This window comes from Momordica charantia (assembly GCF_013281855.1).
Source record: "Momordica charantia cultivar OHB3-1 chromosome 10 unlocalized genomic scaffold, Mcharantia_2.0 BLBB01000010.1, whole genome shotgun sequence".
In the NCBI taxonomy this organism is placed as follows: domain Eukaryota; kingdom Viridiplantae; phylum Streptophyta; class Magnoliopsida; order Cucurbitales; family Cucurbitaceae; genus Momordica; species Momordica charantia.
In genome coordinates, this window is record NW_028275158.1 from 4,840,702 (window position 1) to 4,859,607 (window position 18,906).

Sequence of the window (18,906 nt, forward strand, 5' to 3'; positions counted from 1 at the left end):
TTCAACTACTTAAGACTCTCTTTTTCATTAAAAAAAAAAAATCGTGAGTTCAGAAGAAAGAAAAATCCTTTCAATTCTCTAGAAGAAATTTGGCAAAATCTATGAAACAAATAGATATGATATGTCGTTGGTTTGAGTAATTCCCATTTGGAAGGCAAAATCATAAGCGTTTTAAATTCAGAACAAAAAAATTTGGGGTTGGGCAGAAACAGCGCCTCGGTCTCATCGTTCTCTCATCCCCAAGACCGAAGCGAGTAAATTTTGATTTTTTGTGCTCTTTTTTCAGTTTTCCCCCACTTTCCCCACTCGCCATTAACTCACATTTCTTCCCCCACTCGCTTCGAACTCTCCGCTCCTAATCTCCATCCATGGCTGCCACTTCCAGTTCTCTCGTATCTTTCACCAATGCCCAATCTCTGAACCAACACAAATGCCTCCTCCATCCCACCACCTCTCTTTCCCTCTTCAGATCCCCTTCTATCTCTTTTCGCTCAAATTCGCTTCCCACTTTCCGATGCTCTCTCAATGCTGCCGCCCACGACACTCCCGTTGAAGACCAATTGGATGTTCCCATTGAAAAGAGTAAGCTCCTCTCTCTAATTTCAAATGGGTTTTGCTTTTTTTCTCTTTTGGAAGCCTAATTGCTGGTTTGATTCTCTCCCCAGAGTTTCCCGCTTTTCCTACTGTGATGGATATCAATGAGATTCGTAATATCTTGCCCCACAGGTGTTTGTTAAAATTCCTCTCGTATTCTGTAATGTGTATCGGGATTTTGGAGATTCTTATGTTTCCATCTTATGTATTGTTGTGTGTTTTTTTTTTTTTTTTTTTTGGTATAGGTTCCCGTTTCTTTTAGTTGATAGAGTGATTGAATACAATCCTGGGGTTTCAGCTGTTGCTATAAAGAATGTTACCATAAATGATAACTTCTTTCCCGGGCACTTCCCTGAGAGACCTATCATGCCCGGCGTTCTCATGGTTGAGGTAATTTCTAGAGCTTGAAGTTGAAATATTTTGAGGATTAAGATGGTATTGTGCAACTGTTTACTGCATATTGATATAAACTCTTGATGATGAATTGGAATTACTAGCACAGAAAACTTATAATACTTTGATGGAAATGGAATTGTGACTGATTCTGGGACTGGGGCTCGGATGTGTATGAATTATGCACTCCCATCTTCAGTAAAGAAAAAGGGATACCGTCTTTGTTGCTTTTCCTTGCGTTGATCGGAGATAAGTCATTAAATACAGTTTAAGCCTGTGGATTGAATGATTGAACTTGTAAGGCAAGTTTATGTGATCTAGTGTAGTGACGGCTAATCTGGCGATCTTATTTGAGTTTGTTAATTGTTAATTTTTAGTTGTTATTGGGCTAGCATCCTTAATAAATAGAGGGTTAGTCTCTTGTATTTGTTTGAATTTTGGATTATAATTAAGGCTCCAGTTGAGGAGGATTCATGGAGATTATTCTCTTAGAAGTTAGATGTTAGGTTGCATCACTTTGGTATGAACGCAGGGTCAAGCAGCATAATGAAGAATGATAATGGCGAGCAAGAATCTAGTGATGGGAAATAAAGGTCCTTATTTCGTCGAGATTTAATGGGAGTGCTTGAGATCGAACTCTGCCTCCGCTTTTTGGACGATTTTGCCAATCGAATGACGGCCATGTCTAAGGAACGTGGAAGGTCTGCAAAGAGTCATTCAAATATAGCATATCAAAATGAAAACCAATGTAGTAGAGGGAGGATTAGAAAAATAGAGATATTTTCCTTTATGTTTGCCTTCTCACTCTCATCAAGGATTTATCAACCTGCCAGAAGCAGAAAATAACAAAACTGACATAGCAATCTCTCGTGATACAGAAAACAACATGGAAAGGGGGCAAGAGATTGATCCCAGCACCAAAATTTTGAATAATTTTTCTTATTTGGAGTTCAGATTAATTTGAGTTTGAGGAAGTTTACATCCAAGATGGGCTATAAATTGGCTTAATAGAGAAAAGAAGACCAGGAAATTCAATCGTAATTTTCCAATGAAACTTGGTTTAGAGGACTTCGCAAATAGCAATGGTTGTTTAGATGATCGAATTTATCACAAGAAGGTTGAGTTGGTACAAGGAAAACTTTCAATTGTGAAATTAGAGCAAGAAAGGTACTAAATTCTCAGAATTACCACCAATGCTTTGCTGGAAATTTCTAGGCATTCACTCTACAATTGGCACTCCCAAGTTTGAAAATATAAATTTCTTTAGATTTTGTTGATTACTTACACGAGGAGGATGAAATTATATTTTGGTTGAGAATTTTGTTGACTCATGCGGAAAATTTACTGTTGCTTTTGATGAATATTTTGCGGACTGTTTTAAGGAATTACTAATTGTTTGGGAAGAATTATCTCTGCACTTGGTTGAATTTTTGCCGTAAATTAAGTGAAGATGCGGGGTGTTTGGTTGATTGTGAAGGGAGTTTTTTGGTAGATTGCCAATATTATTTTTTTATAAATTAGCCTCTGTATAGTGGATTTGCAGCTGTATTAGTACATGGTTGGGAATCTTAGTGTTATAGAAAACTTTGATGAGGTATTTAGAGAATTGGGAAAGTTAACTCATGTTGATTATTTCTGATTTTATAGCCCCGCCATTGAGGAAAATGTCGATCATTTAGTAAAGCACCAGATTATTCCAACTAAAAGAAATGTTCCCTTGTTCTTTCTTCAAGTTGAGTAGTTTGGGACATATATATCAGCCGACGGGGCAAATGACCATCGTGGAACAAAGTACATCAAGGATATGAAAGTTTTTGGGCCTTATAGACTATTCTTCAAGTTTGTGGCGACCTACCTAGGATTTAATAATATCCCACGAGTTTTTTTTGGGCTTTATAGATCACATTCACAGTTCTTTCCCCAGCCTTTCATCATTGACATTTTTCCCTTGGGACATCCCTTCATTGACGGCCATTGTGTTAGTCCAGAAATGGAGATGTTATTATCTGGACAAATCAGAAAAGGCTTTGTGGGTGGGGGTGTTTCGGCGCATGGTTTGTTTGTTTGTTTATTTTTGTTTTCTTCTGATAAGAAGGGGCATGGTTCAGCTTCTTGGTTTCTCCTATTAAATGATTACATCTAGGTTTGGCAACTTCTTCCCAAACGCCCTCTTGAAGTTTTGCTCGAGTTACGTAACATGTAGTGAGCAGGGATTATTAGAATTGGATTACAAAATTGGTGGGTTATGTTATGATTTTGACATTCAATACCAGCTTGGGTTAAAAACAAAGTCGCTGATGCGTTTTTTTGGGTGAATGGAATGTTGAGGTTATTCAGGTGCCTTTTGATGAATGTAGAGCCTAAACAGATAAAAGCCATTATTGATAAATGGGGATAACGGATTTCTTGGCTATACATTGCGCCAAAATCATCTTATTCTTTTTTTTTTTTTTTAAATATTTATGAGTGTTTAGGTTCGTATAAATGCATCTCAACTAATTTCATGAGACCGTTGTCTAATCTTTCTACATTTGTTTGCCAAAAAAAACTCGTAAGTATTAAATCTTTGGTAGGTGGCCACTATGGTTTAAGCTCATTCTCTTGCCTTACTTTCTCATTGGTCCAGTGACAACTAGGCCTGGTCAGTCCTTTCACAGGACTATTAACACCCCTTATTTACTCTGATGAATATCACAATATCTTCTAAAAAATGGAATGAATTTGTCCTTGTTTTTATGATACACAATATACTTCATTATAAGCCTCTACCAATGCTTGGATTATAGGCAATGGCTCAAGTAGGCGGTCTGGTTATGCTGCAACCAGAAGTGGGAGGCTCTCGCGACAATTTCTTCTTTGCTGGAATTGATAAAGTGAGGTTCCGAAAACCCGTGATCGCAGGAGACACTTTAGTCATGCGAATGACTCTCACTAAGTTGCAGAAGAAGTTCGGAATTGCCAAAATGGATGGGAAGGCATATGTTGGAGGCGAAGTCGTCTGCGAAGGCGAGTTCTTGATGGCCATGGGTAAAGAAGAATGAAAATTTTCCTTATCTACCTCTGTTCATCACGACGGTTATCGTTCCATTTTGTATCTTCTTTTTTTCGTATACTTTTTGTGGGATAAAGATGTGAGTTAGGATTCTGCACTTCCAAGAAATAACTCTGATTCCATTGAAGCAGAGTATAATATTATGGACTTCTTCAGGTCTGTTATTTCAAACTTCATTCTTGAGTAAATTTCAATAGAAATGAGACTAGATTCAAACTAAAGTTAGAACATAGAGATTGAAAATATGATTTCACTTATCACCTAATTGAAGAAAATTATACATATTAATGTCAAAATATCTCTTCAAGCGTATAAGAAAATCAAAGTGTAATTATCACAAAAGAAACATAGAATGATTGTCAAATGAATTTATTCAAATCTTATAATGTCAATGGTGTCACCTTTGAGTAATTCAAGCGGAGAGCCCATCATTTTTGCTGCTTCTTTTCTTGTGTTAAATAAATGGAAAAGAAAAATTCAATCATGTTGACTTTGCAATTTCTTGCTTTTACGTGTAAGATATTCAAGTATTGTTGTGAATTTTATTTTATATTTATATTGATCGAATTGTATATCCATTTATATATATTAATTTCTTCCCTAGAGATTTGGTGAGGATTTTGTTCTTTTATTATAATCAAATCATAGAGTATTGATGGATAAAAAATTAAGGAATCATTTGGTAACGTTCTAATTTTTTATTTTTTGTTTTCCGATTTTGAGAAATATAACTGTTAGGTAACGGTCTATGTTTCTCTTTTCTCTTTTTTATTTTTCTGATATATATGAAGATCCAGATTAGACAGCTGAAACACATAGAAATTAATTCTGGTAAATAACTATCATAGAGTTTGAACTTATTTCCTCTCAATTTAAATGTAACGTTATATATCTTTAAGGTTTCATAGTTTAACTTCTAAATCATAATCAATCAATATATTAGTTTTAACTATAGCCATTTTTTTCTATTTCTGATTTCTTAAGAGAGTTGTTTTATCAATAAAACATGTACGGCCTCAATTCAAATATCAGTAGATAAAGGATCATATTTATGTTCCATCCATAAACTTCAACTAATACAAACTAAATGTATATATTAATAAATCAAAGATTAACATATGGTGAAAAAAAAAATTAACTTCAATAACTAACTAATTACTAAAAGACAAAAAAAATACAAGAAAGCCCCCTTCCCTCCCCAAAAGAAGAAAAAGGAAAAAGAGCCCAAAAGTATTAAAATATGAACACCAATTTGAGAGACTAGAAAGTTCCACCATGGAAAAACACACACACAAAAATATAATAATAATAAAAAGAGCAAATAGTAACATGACACGTGGAGTATGATTTTGATAGATGAAAATGGTGGGACCCGCATGACGACCCTAGTACATAGCATGATGTTATCTAAATTGTCTTATTACCTTAATAATTATAATTTTTTATTTAGGAAAAAAGAAGAAAAAGAATAATAGAATTTTAGAATTAGACAATATGGAAGCTCAGACTTCTGATAATTTTATTATTCAATCTGTTTGAGTTTCATTTTCCTCATTAAAGGGACCCAATAATTGACTCAAACCCATACCCAATTATTGCCCATTTCCATAATTGGAGAACGAATACTCCAAAGCTCTCACCTTTCTTCCCACTCAAATTCTTTTAAATAAAATATTTATGTCAATTTTATAATATTTATCTCCAAAAAAGAAATATATAAGTTGTGAAAATTTGTAGGATTTATATAAATTTAGTAGAGAAAAATTTTAACAATCGTTTGCTAAGTTAGAAGCATTTGTTTTGAATATGAATATGAGTTATACATGCACATTTGATCTCGATAGCAAGTACGATGAAATATATATGCACATTTGATCTCGATAGTAAGTATAATGAAATATATTACGATGAAAAAATTAATGTGATGCCCAGTTGGGGCCATGATAATAGAAAAATGCATCATTGTAAATTATTGGACAAAAACAATTAAAACATCATATTATTATATGTCATTATCCTTTTGGTCCAATTCATCGGGTGATATGGATGATGCCTCATGAATAGGCCACTCGATCTTAACCAGCTACGGTAATTGTTTTACATTTTCTAATGTCATTAAGGCGAGCATAGCTCAGTGGTAATTGATATATATCTCCAATCAACGTCATTTTTGATGAATTTTGAAAGATAAATTGTCATGTAAATAAGAGGTGAAAATGATGTTATTCATGTAATTCTAGGTTAGATATTTTTTGTTGTACTTGTTAAACCCATCTTGGGTTATAAGTTGGTTTTATTTTTCTATTAGTGAAATTCTGTTCATAGTCTTTTTGTGTTAAGAGAATGGTCAACCTTTTTATCATTAATGAAAGAAATTTCATCTCTCAGTGATCATCTCTACTAAGTTTCAGGTGGCTTATTACATGGTATTAGAGTTTAAACAAATAATAATCAGCTTAGTTAACTGTCTTAATAAAGTTTGGTATGAATTTTGTTTCCATGGTTTTAAAAGTTTTTTTTTATTAATTATTCTCCTTATGCTTTAGTTAAAAAGAAAACATTTGATGGAGAATACGAGTCAAATATATTTTAAACCAAAATTTTTTAGATTGTCTATCCTTATTTATTTAATTGGTCATCTAATCAGTAAAATACGCATAAACATCCAACTTAAAATATAGCGTACAGCTTGACGACTTATTAAAATCAAAATTGAATATTAAAAAATCTAACTAAAATGTTTCAAAATTCATAAATTAAATAGAGTAAATTATTAAAATCGAACGATTAAATTAGTTAATAAGTTTCACCTAAAAATTGAGGGAATAAATTAAAATATTTAAAAATCTGCAAATTCGAAACAAATTTTAAAAAAAAAAAGGGAAAATTTTTGTAGGAGCTGGAAAGTTTCATGGTCAACAAAAGAAGGAAAAGCAAAATTATGTGTAATTTGACTGTTTACTTTGCAATAACTTTTGTAACTAAATCAAATAATAATTAATAAAAATGTGTGAGTTTTCGTTTGGATAAAATTTCCACCACACTGAAATCCTCCTTAAATATTGAACTCCAAATTAATAAATATATTGCTTCAACCATTTAAATAAAATCTGTCCACTTAGAAAATAATATAAAATTGCTTTTTTATATACAAAACGCAGTATAAATAATTATGGAGCATAAGATTAAGATGTTGACTTGTCTTCTCCCATCCGATGAATCAACCAACGGCCCAGATTGAGTCTCATCATACACTAATTTTCGAGTTAAACTATCATTATTAATTCTATTTCCATTTTTCCTTTTTTGGCGCGAGGGCGGCAGACCCTAATTCATCAAGTTATTAATGCAGTGTTCAATCAACTTAATTTCTTAGGCATAATATATATCTTATATTTCAAAAATCGTCAATGTATTAAAAAAAATTGTGTTAGATTAAAAAATGGTTCATATATATTTTAAGTATCTCGCATTGAAAAGAAAATAGACCTAACAATGGTTTATAATAGTTATGTGATACTCCTTTCATTACCAATTGATTTTGAGATAGAATCCTATCAATATTGATAATATAACCCTAACAATTGAAGAGGAAAAAGAAAACTCTCATTAATTAGAGACGGAATATTAAATATATGTAAATATGTTTGGTTGACCGAAGGAATACAACGTTGATATTTTTATGTGTCTATAGGTTCGACATCAACATCAGGGATAAATCGATATTTCCATAGGATTGTTGCAGAAAAATCGACCAAATAAGACAATATTTCTATCGACATTTTCACCGACCAAATGGGTTTGAAATATTTTGGTTAGAGGTACAAAATTAGACTCAAGGCACAAACTTGTAATATACCCTTTTTGCTTTTTTATATAATCATTCATTCTCTTTCATCTTATACTCATTACTAAAAAATAAAAACAAAAAAAAAAACTCTTTCATCTTCTTCTTATTTCCTAGTTCCCACACAAATCTCTCTCTCTCTCTCTCTCTGAGGAAGAAGATGTTAGTACGGAAGCGCCCACGGCCGCAGATGAAGAGAACGGCGAGTATGTCAGGAATCAAGGTGGATGTCAGCCACGTGGAAGGTGGACAGCCGTCTGATCACCATCACAGTCCCGGAAGCTGGCAAAATCCTCCGGCGATCGCCGCCGACGCTGATCTGATGAACTACACCTTATCCTTCGTGTCGCCGAGAGGCCGGAGAAATCTCTCCGCCTTCAACGACGGCGGCGACGATTCCGTTCACTTTCTACGCACTTGCACCTTCTGTCACCGCCGTCTCTCACCCGCCCGTGACATTTACATGTACATGTATGAAATTCAAACTCTCTTTCCAAACTTTTTTTTGTTTTTTCTTATCTGAATATTAAGCTGGATTTAATTTTCATAAAAATAAAATGACCGGTTTAGTTATGAATATGAATAAAAAGATTAAATTTATTCTAAATTATCAACTTAAATTCTTAGATTAAACCAAAACATAGCTGAATAATACTTTTTTTTTTCAATCAAAAGATTATTGTTTAAATTCTCACGTCTGTGTATTGCACTAAAAAAAATCTTAAATTAATTGATTAATTCTCCATTCAATATTGATAATGATTCATTTGGTATAAGTGATAAAATTTATGGTAATTTCTCACCTTAATTTTTTGGATTTAATCATCTAAAAAGTTAGATATATTCCTTAAAACAAAATGACGGATATCATTAAGAATATGAATAAAAAGATTAAATTTATCTTAAATTATCAACTTAGATTAATGATCAAACTTGAACGTAGTTCAATAATACTTCATACTTTTTAGATAAGAAGATCGAGTGTTCAAATTCTCACATTCATATATTGTATTAAAAAAAATCTTAAACTAATGAGTAATTCTCTATCCAATATGACAATTATTTATTTGGTACAAGTGAGAAAATTTATCAAATTTTTGGGTGTAATAATAATTGAAGTTGGTATATTATGAGTTTAGGGGAGATACAGCATTCTGCAGTGCAGAGTGTAGAGAGCAGAAGATGGAACAAGATCACGGCAGTGGTGGAAGTGGATCAAAGCAAGACGGCGGCGCCGTCGGCCGCCACCTCTAGGGGAGGGGCTCCGGCGACCAGACTGTGGCCGGGCAACAGCTTTTTGAAGTATTTGTATGTGAAAGAAAAAGCAAAAGAAAAAGAAAAAAAAAAGACATGGGAGTTTGTGTCATGACTAAATTATTAGGAAAAAAAAAGTATGTGATTAATGATTATGAATCAGCAGGGAAATTTGTGAATTTGATATACAAAGCTAACTACACGTTTTTGCTTCACAAACATATATGATATATATTTTTTCTTTTGGGTTCAATTCCTATGTCTCAATTTGGGGATTTATATTATTTCATTAAAAAAAATTGGGTTTTCATAGATGTAAACGTTTTAGTTTGATACTAATATTTTGTAAAAATCTCTTAATTTAGGTGTCAATAAATTAAATTAAATGATATGACAAATTTTTTTCATGTCGTACATATTTTGCTTTCATTGCTTCTTTCTGTCGCACATTTAAAACAAAATACCATGTATCTAAAAAATTGTATCAGGTAAGAAAATAATATGTATTAAATTTATGTATATTTTGACAAACTTAACGAAATTATAAGGGTTGAATTGAAACTTTAGAATTTTAATTTTTTTTTTCCATCCCATCCTCGAAAAAAGGGAGAGAATGTGAACGTTTGCACGACTGTTTGTATTTTTTTTTTCTGAGGTGTGGTAAATGAAGAAAATAGGGAAGGGAGTGGTTGAATTATATTAGTAGGTATGAATTATATGATGCAAAAATCATTGAAGCTAAGATATAGTAGGCGACGGCCAAAATCGACGGCGAAATAGGTCCCATATGTTTAATTTTGACGCGTTTTCTTTTGTCACTATTCTAAACGTGTTCAATCCATTAACGAGAATGAAAATGAGAACAATTAATTGTCATCGAGTCAAAAATAGATTCTTAATCATCGTACATATGTGTTGTACTTGTATTTGAGAGAGAATTAAACCTTATATTTACCACACATACCTCTTCTATATTATCATTGCATCATATCATACCAAATCAATTAAACTTTTGCCGAAAGATATGTTCTACGTTAGGATTTTAAGTAATGATAGAAACTAAATAAAAGTATAATTTATAAAAGATAGGCATATTCTTGCGAGTATATATATGACCTATATATTGTTTTGGTGTAATTTTCATCATTTTAGTATAAACGTGTGTAGCTTGTACAGTATAGAATATAACCAATGAACTTTACTTTTTCTTCCTTCTCTTATTATTTTTGTTCATCGCACTTTTGAGAGAGAATTTATAATTCTTACGAAACCTTCTAATCTCAGTGTCATAAGTCTGCAAGAATGATATGATTAGACTATTGTACTTGTTATGTCATTACTCACATCATCATCTCTATCTCATTATACTTATTTCTCGTGTCATTTTTTGGATAATCCACATAAATCTAATTTAGAAGTTTATGCCATTGTGGGAAGTAGGGTTTTTGTTCAAAACTTTATTTCTTTTAAGTTTTTCCTTTAATCTCTTTTGAGTGATTCAAGATGCATTTGAATAAAAGATATGAAACATTTATAAATGAAATTTATCTTCTTTCTTGCAATCTAACAAATGTGAGCTGTTGGATTGGATTTCTAGAACAAAGCAACTTGAATTAATAAGTTGGGGAGAGCTTTGGGCCTTTATTTGTATGGGCTATGCACTCAAATTGGCAAGTTATGGCTTTGTTTAAAGTGCTGGGCTGATTAGAGTCCATGTAATAGCTATACTGCTCGAATTAAAAAAAATGTAAAGAAAAACTTAACTTTTTAAGTTTTAAATTGCAATTAGCAATCAATGAAATTCAAGCCTTCACAAGTCAATGCACAAAATCAAGAACTCACAAATAATTATACAAAATCAACCATGAAATAATTCTTTTAAAACTCACCAAATTCAACAAAAATCAAGACTTAATGGCATCTGTCAATCTGAACATAGTTCAATTTATATACATACATGATTCAAATTTCCACCTAAAGACCTTATTAATTTACCATCTTTGTTATAGTTAGCCTCATATTTGATGGAAAGTCCAAGTCACTTTGGGGCAAAATGGATGGAAAAATGTACTAAATTCCAAACAGTTTGGAAATAAGCTTAGAGTCACATCAAGGGGCATTCAGTGTTGGCCATCTTCCCAATTATTGGCCATTGTGGGAATGGACTAATTACCAAAAAGAAAAAAGAAAAAAAAAAGTCGAATTTGGTCCATGGACCACTTTTTTGTCTTTTCACTGAAATAATTGGTTGGCCTTTTTTCTGGTGTTAAATGTAAGCCTATTTGGATTCTTAGCAGGCTAACACTTTTTTTTAGTATAACAAGTGAGTATGAGATTGAATTCTTTGACAACTACTCTAACGACAAAACACAGAATAAACCAAACATTATTTTCTCAGAGAATATAATATTTAATCAAAATATATTGTAGTGTGAGATAGAGAACATAATTCCTTAGTTTATTTCTTCTTGGCGCTTTATAACACCCTTTTTTTTCAGAGGATGAACTTTTGGTTTTGAATTTTTGGTTGGGTTTGTATGGCATGAAGAAAAATAAAACTACCCAACTTAGTTAAGTTGATATTTGAAACCTTAAAAACATGAAATCTATTTAGTTTAAAATATGTATAATTCCATTACAGAAGATATGGCTTGCCCAAGATTAACAACTTCCCCAAGCCGGATATAAAAAGAGGGCTTAAAGAAAAAAAAAAAGAAGAAGAAGAAGAAAAAAAAAATGTAAAAAACCAGACAGAAACAGCTGCATATTTTCACAAACTTATAGAAGAAAACCAATTTTCTATTCAACTCAACGTTATCAAACTTCACTTGTATTCCAAAATCATGTTGTTCTCAGGGGCCAACCCAACACAAGCTCTCATTATATTCTCCAGCATCGCCCGCTGCTTCGACAGAGCATTCACCACTGGTGTGCCTGGCGGTACCTGTTTTCACCATTTTCGACCACATATCGATTCAGAAATATGTTCAAATTGTCAAATGAAAAGTTATAATATTTCAGCAGGCAATGGCTATGAAAAAAAAAAAAAAAAAAAAAAAAACTTACAAGAGGAGCCTTTGTAAGGTAACTGAGGATGGTAGCCACAGGATGGAAAGAGTGAAACTTTCCCTACACACCACAATTCACTTGCGTTTTAGAATTCATTTTAAAATGGCAAACAAAAAATGGCTTTTTTCCAAGAGAGAGAATGGAACTGACCTCCCCTTCGGCCTTGAACTGTATGCGAGTGCTGAGTTCGGCAAGAAGAACCAAATCCAGTATGATAGGAGCGGCCAAGAGAGAGTCCTCGCATGTGTTGTGCATCACTATGGTGCTTTTACCACCCATGAATATCTCTGAGGTGTACTCATCCATGGCCCTCTTACTGTCCGCCACGTAAGGAACATACTGAAAATTCCCATCCCAAAGCAACCACTCTCAGTAAAACAGGAAGAATTAACAAAATCTAAGTCAATTGTTCTGATTAACTTTCAGCAGTCCACAACATCATTAGATATAATATAGATTTTCTTAAAAATCATCCGTATTCAAACCAATTTAGAAGCTAACTTCCTCATCATCTTACATCAATTGGTGATAAGATATTTCATATCTAAATAAGTGGTTTGTATGATTTCGTAGAAACATCTAAATTTACAATTCAAACTCAGGAAATTTAATGAATTATACCTTGATGACCACCACATGGTCAGGATGCTCGCCAGGCTCGAAGAGGATGCCATTGCTAGAGACCATGTCATCCACAACATTACTCTTTGAGATCTCCTTGGATCGGAAAGTTTGTGGGGCTGACAGGTTCATTCCATCGTTGTTTCCAAGGTGGTTGTAGCTCACTATTGATGTTGGCTGGCACGAAATTCCACAACATATGTTAGAGCACCCAAAATTTTATAACACTGAAGAGATCTCCAAGTTTAATTAAACAGAGTGGGGTACCTTGATACCAGCACCAACAAGGAAGTCTACAAGCACAGATTTCATCTTTGTCTGACCACTCTTGAAATCATCCCCTCCAATCAAACTATTTCTATGAATGGCTAAGTCAATCAACCCTGTTAACAAGATCCCATAATTTCAGTGAATTTTGCTTAAATAGGGATAAATAAAGGTAAAAGTTGGAAATTCTTTTATGAGGATATACAAGGGGTACCTGGGACAAAAGTGTTCTGTGGGCTACCATTGATGAAAGGGACATTTTCAAGGACACAAGCAATTGCATACAATGTGGAAGGAGATATCTCCGACTCGTTTTTGTCCACAGAAGCCAGAAGATTTTCCATAGTGTCATTTAGCCCCACAATAACATTGCTGTACCTCTCTGTGTTGGCAGTCCACAGCACTACAATTTTGTCCACCTTGCTCTTCTCCTTAAATTCCCTAATAAATTACAACATAACCTACTTTTTAGCTTTAGCATCTAAAAATTTTCGAAACCATAAAACTGGATTGCTCACTAGCATATTGTCCCATTCATAAATATTTTGAAAAGCCAAAAAGACAGAGTACAGCTGCTGGCCCATATGATTTAAGGTGATTTTGATATGAATTTTGGGGGTTGAAAAGTCTTTTTACTTTTTAATCAAAGTAAAGAGCACTTAAAAAGCAAAGCACTTAACTAGTACTTTTGAGTACTTCACTTGGAAGCACTACCTAAAAAATCATCTCAAACTAACTTTTAGTAGCCATACAAATTTTCTTCGTCAAACAAACATTTCATATGTAGTCAGATATTATGAAAAGTATAAAATCTTAACCTTTAACTGACATATACCCAAAAATAATATACCTAATATCTTTAATAATTTGCTGAAGTTGTTCTTTCTTGGTGCCTTTGATAACGTTATTGGCTCGTGAGCCCTGATTCGCAGCAACAAAATCAGGATCGAAGATTCCAGGAAGTGGGACCATGGATTCCATGTAGGGTCTCAATTGCTTTTGCAGATCAATATCAAGGACCTTAGCTCTGGCCATGGCATCAGCCAAGTTCATGTCACTTATGTCCCACCCTCCAAACACAACGTCATCTGGATTAACCTGCAGATTAAAATCAATTTTGCTAAGTTCAAAATCATCATAGGATTACTATTTCAGAAACCCATAACTCTCCAATTAACTGTTGTGATATAATTACCATGGGTAGGAGGCTCTTAAATGGAGCATAAATCTCCTCGCCATCGATAGAGCCAACTCGGATAGACGATGCTTGGGTTAAAGACCCAAAATAGTTGGCTTGCTGAACTTTATCCTTCGTTGCCCAAGAAATCCCTCTGCGAATAGGATATCCATCATCCAATTTCAGATGCTATAATATTATTATTGGGCAGAGTTTTAAACTATTTATTATTTGAAAATTTTGTAGAAAAACCAGAGACTGTATCTCTAATAACAAATAATAAAATCACAAAAAGTCAATTCTAAGCATCAACTCCAATATAAAATTGAAGACCAAAATCTCGAGAGAGAGAAACTTACTCCCGGTTGGCTATGATACCTCCAGTAAGAGTAGAGCCGTTGTTTCCACCCCATCCAACGAGCATCATCCTACACCAATACAAAGCGAAAATTGAATTCCAGACATCCAAAACAAAAATGGTTCCACAAACGGATACGGAGGGATTAGTAAAACAAACCCTAATTTGGGGACACGAATATCAGTCTTGAATTCATACTGAACAGATTTGGGCTTGACAGTCCACTGATAAGCACCATTCCTGTTCTCATGAATCAGCTCTGTAGTGTCGTAGTTGTACACGGAATGGATCTCAGCGTCCGTGTACTTGACATTGGGCGATTCGACCTTGAAGCTGTCGATGAACATTTTGCCGAACAAAACCCACCGAGGAGAAGAAGAAGAAGAAGAAGAAGAAGAAGGGGTGAAGTACAGAAAAAAGAAGAGAAACCTGTTCCCTCTTTCTCCTCGACACCTCTCTTCGGGGCCTCGGGAATTTTGCTGCGGTGATCGCTGATTCGGGGGGGCGCTGTGGATTTAAAGACGGAAATGGGAATGGATTCGACACGCGTCGCAAGATGTGTAGGCGGTGGAAGAGACGGCCCCACCGGTAATCTCCTCCATGAAAAGGAACAGATTACAGAGCGTGAAAGTTCCATAATCTGCTAATGGAAGTGAAGAAGATAACTGTAAAAAAATGTTGTTTGTGAAGGAAGGAGAACGACAGGGAAGGGTCCGTATGGGCTGACACGTCGTCCAAACAACTTCCCGAAGAAACCATCCTAATCATCAATTCTAAAAAAGTGTTTAAAATTTTTCAATGATATATTAGACCTTTTATAAAAAAATTTAAAAATATATTAGTTGCGAAATTGAAATATCAAATATTGATTAGACATGAAATTAAAAGTTTAGCGTGAATATAAGCTTGGTTTGGTAGTAATTGATACTTATTCCAAAAAGTTAAAGATTTGAATTTCCAACTCTTAGAGCGGAAAAAAATTACTCTATTGTTGATTTCATAGTTCAACTGATTAAAATATTTATCTCGATCAAAATGTTGTTGGTTCAGATCTTCACTATGATGTATTAAATTTTTTTTAATACTTTACTAGATATCAGCTTGAAAGTTTATTTTAAATTACTTATAAACAAATTTAGATTTAGAAAAAAAATGGTAAAATAATTTTTTTTAGTACAACATGTGGGGTGGGAGATCGACCCACATCTTTTTTGTTGAAAATATATGTCACTTATTATATTACACTACAGTGTGAGGTTTGTTCCTATGATCATTTAGAAGACGGTAATCACAAGATAAATGTCATAAACTATACTCAAATTGGCGAATAACTCAATTTGATCAATTATTCTCCTATAATTATTGTGACAACCTCATAATAAGTTTTTTTTAGTTCAATATGGTATAGAAATTCGAACTTTCACTGAAAATATATGTTTGAATAAATTGAGCCATGTTTAGATTAATTTATTTCATAATAAATTAGAGAATTTAATTATGCAACAAAACCATAGAATTTATGAGTGGTTTAGAGTTAATTATGATAAATATTGAGATTGCAATTTGCAATTAATGGACCTAGAAGGGTAAGATCTAATTTTAATGATTTTTTAAGTTTTGGAGATAATTGTTTAAATTAAAAGTTTAAGAGAACCTCCTCCTAGTTTAGAGATTTCTCTTGTTATTCGTTTTAAATATTTAAAAGTATGAATATTAAAAACAAAATTAAACTTTTATATCTTATTTGATTCACATAATTTTAAGTTTATTTTACTTGATCTCTTAAGCTTTCTAAATATCTTCTTAAATTTTCAAACTATTATTTTTCTCTAAGTATCTATCCCTTCAATACTTGCTTTAGAGTCTAAAATTGTGGCTCTAATTCGTCTCTGTGTTAGCAATTAATACACACATTTTAAATCATACTATCCAACTATTAATTAACCAAGGACAAAATAATCTTGAAAATTAAGATGGTTATATTTTAAAAATTTTAAGAATTAAAATAGATATTTAAAAGTTGGTAAAATTATATTAAAATAGGTATTTTAAAAGTTAAAAAAATTAAAATAGAATTCACACTATAAACGTTACATTTTCTTTGGATTTTGAAATCTTTTTAATTTATTTTGAGTATAATTGAGATGAAGATTTTAAAAAAAAATAGAAATTACATTTTAACCACTCAACTACGGCATTCAACTTTCTTTTTCAAAACTTGTACTTTGAGAAATAATTCTTTGACAAGAAAATAACAATAACTTTTCATATGAATTAGTTTTAGTTTTATAGTTTATAATTTAAATTTGAAAATTAAGAAGGGAGATAGAGACGTAGAGTTGAGGACCAGGAGGGTCTATATCCCAATTAAAAAAATAGAAAAAAGGTTTAGTTTTCCCTTTCCATCCCTACACGAAATTGAGTTTTTTCGTCTTATATTAAAAAGCAAGTTTCCATAATAATTTTTTGTACTCTTTCCAACAAAAGAAAAAAAAATTTAATATTATTTTAATTATCTTACTTGATTTATTTTAGTCTATTTACTTTGTTCATTTTATTCTCTCTGTACTTTCAACTTTTATTCATTTTATTCTCTCTACTGTTAGAAGGTTTATTTTACTTTTTTAATTAACCATTTTATTTCCTTTTTGCAAAATTTTATACACAATGGAAACTTCTTAATATATGACTAGTACATTTCAAAAAAATTAATGAGTGAAAGTATTATGATAAAATTGTGATGGAAAGAAAATAAGATAAAAATGAAAATGAAAACACAAAAATAGCAATTTTTTAAAAACTACAAGGATCAAACCAAACATTTCTAAAGTATAAGAACTAAAATGAACAAAAGTCGAAAATATAAACACCAAAACAAATGTTTCGATATAAAAATCTAAATGAACCAAAGTGGAAAGTAGGACGAAAATAGTATTTGAACAAATTTTTTTTTTTGATACATGCCAATTTAACTCATTGTACTAAAAAAAACTCTTCACAACCTAGTTTCTCCTTACCATTGGTTTTTTCTCATTTTTCTTTTTCATTTTTTTTATTCTTGATTTGAGTCTATCTTGAAAAGATTTGTCACAATTAGTAAACATAGGAGTAATTCAGAATGTTAATTTATGCAATATTTCTTACCATGTAGTAAATAAATTAAGTATAGTTTTGTTTATGTTTTACTTTATGTTTTACTTTATGCCTACTAAATCAAGAAGCAAGGAGAAAGTATTGAGATCTTCAAGTTAAAACGAGCCTAGTTCAGCAATAATTGACATATACCTCCAACCACAAGGTTGCGAGTTCGAATCCCCTCCCCAACATGTTGTACTAAAAAAAAGTATTTGAGATCTTCCAAGGGTGAGCAAAAACCTAATATGTCAATAATTCAAAGGTTATACCGATGGCCAAAATCTCTACTTCTTTCCATTTTAGGTTAATAGGTATGTTGTTAATCCTATGTAAGAATGACTTATACGTTGCTAATCGTTGTTAGATATCTTTTTAACTTTAAAAAATTAATCAGATTATTTGGTATTTAAACTTTTTAAAATGTTTAATTATGTCTTTGAAACTAAAAAATATAATCATTTTGGTTTTTATCGTTGTTCAATCATCAATTTTAATTTCTCTCCACAATTATCCATTTCGACCAATGACTCTAATACATGGCAATATCAGCGGAAATTTCTTAAAATTTCAATAGAAGTTATTGATCTTAATGTTAAAAAGATGATGCAAGTATTAGTGATAAAGTACATAAATTTGAAATAATATTGTAAAATTTGCATTTTTGTTTTATAAATAGCAAAAGAAATTGATAATTTCCATATATGCACCCAAGAATTGAAGTTATCATCTTGGTTATGCCCCTCCCTTTCAACTTCAAGTGGTCACACCCTCTTGTCCTGATTTGTCATTTTATCATCATGGCTAGGCTTCAAGTGGAACCTAATTATTGAATAGTGAGGCCTTGTAGTACTACTTGTTGATTGGCCATGCATGACCAAGTCTTATTCATCAACAATTTATATGGTGCTCTTTAATTGTTGAAAATAGAAAACAAATCAAATTTGAATTGGATCACCATTGGAATCTAAAACTATTCCTTCATTTTTTCCTCCAACATTTTGTAGATAGAAAAGTAAAGCTTATTCTACAACTAATTTTTTTTTCCTAATTTCCACCTTAAATTTTCAATTTTATCAATGTCATTAATTTTCATCTCTATTTGATACTAATACTTTACGTGGATTTTGTGAATAAAATTA

At 32.3% G+C, this 18,906-nt stretch overlaps 3 protein-coding genes across 3 annotated transcripts; 2 read left to right on the forward strand and 1 right to left on the reverse strand.

Moving 5' to 3' along the window:
* Positions 1–108: 108 nt before the first annotated feature.
* Positions 109–4,210, forward strand: LOC111008425 (uncharacterized). The gene is made up of 4 exons (XM_088119203.1): positions 109–582; positions 666–726; positions 840–984; positions 3,774–4,210. The coding sequence occupies exons 1-4, from the start codon at positions 369–371 to the stop codon at positions 4,026–4,028; spliced, it is 675 nt and encodes a 224-aa protein (XP_087975329.1). The 5' UTR covers positions 109–368; the 3' UTR covers positions 4,029–4,210.
* A 3,733-nt stretch (positions 4,211–7,943) lies between these two features.
* On the forward strand, positions 7,944–9,393 carry LOC111008457 (FCS-Like Zinc finger 7-like). The gene is made up of 2 exons (XM_022281182.2): positions 7,944–8,357; positions 9,026–9,393. The coding sequence occupies exons 1-2, from the start codon at positions 8,047–8,049 to the stop codon at positions 9,138–9,140; spliced, it is 426 nt and encodes a 141-aa protein (XP_022136874.1). The 5' UTR covers positions 7,944–8,046; the 3' UTR covers positions 9,141–9,393.
* A 2,329-nt stretch (positions 9,394–11,722) lies between these two features.
* LOC111008354 (inositol-3-phosphate synthase 1) lies at positions 11,723–15,131 on the reverse strand. The gene is made up of 10 exons (XM_022281015.2): positions 14,792–15,131; positions 14,634–14,702; positions 14,293–14,428; positions 13,948–14,195; positions 13,312–13,538; positions 13,098–13,213; positions 12,831–13,007; positions 12,360–12,548; positions 12,207–12,269; positions 11,723–12,084 (listed from the first exon to the last, which is right to left on the reverse strand). Exons 1-10 carry the CDS (start codon positions 14,977–14,979, stop codon positions 11,965–11,967), a joined length of 1,533 nt encoding a protein of 510 aa, XP_022136707.1. The 5' UTR covers positions 14,980–15,131; the 3' UTR covers positions 11,723–11,964.
* Positions 15,132–18,906: the final 3,775 nt, after the last annotated feature.

Bases quoted from the DNA above. Each gene is read 5' to 3' on its own strand.
- LOC111008457 (XM_022281182.2), top strand. From the start codon at position 8,047: ATGTTAGTACGGAAGCGCCCACGGCCGCAGATGAAGAGAACGGCGAGT. The intron at 8,358-9,025 runs GTATGAAATTCA...TTATGAGTTTAG, and splicing joins CGTGACATTTACATGTACAT to GGGAGATACAGCATTCTGCA.
- LOC111008425 (XM_088119203.1), top strand. From the start codon at position 369: ATGGCTGCCACTTCCAGTTCTCTCGTATCTTTCACCAATGCCCAATCT. The intron at 583-665 runs GTAAGCTCCTCT...TTCTCTCCCCAG, and splicing joins GGATGTTCCCATTGAAAAGA to AGTTTCCCGCTTTTCCTACT. The intron at 985-3,773 runs GTAATTTCTAGA...CTTGGATTATAG, and splicing joins CCGGCGTTCTCATGGTTGAG to GCAATGGCTCAAGTAGGCGG.
- LOC111008354 (XM_022281015.2), bottom strand. From the start codon at position 14,979: ATGTTCATCGACAGCTTCAAGGTCGAATCGCCCAATGTCAAGTACACG. The intron at 14,703-14,791 runs GTTTGTTTTACT...GTATTGGTGTAG, and splicing joins ATTCGTGTCCCCAAATTAGG to GATGATGCTCGTTGGATGGG. The intron at 14,429-14,633 runs GTAAGTTTCTCT...TCCTATTCGCAG, and splicing joins GGTATCATAGCCAACCGGGA to AGGGATTTCTTGGGCAACGA.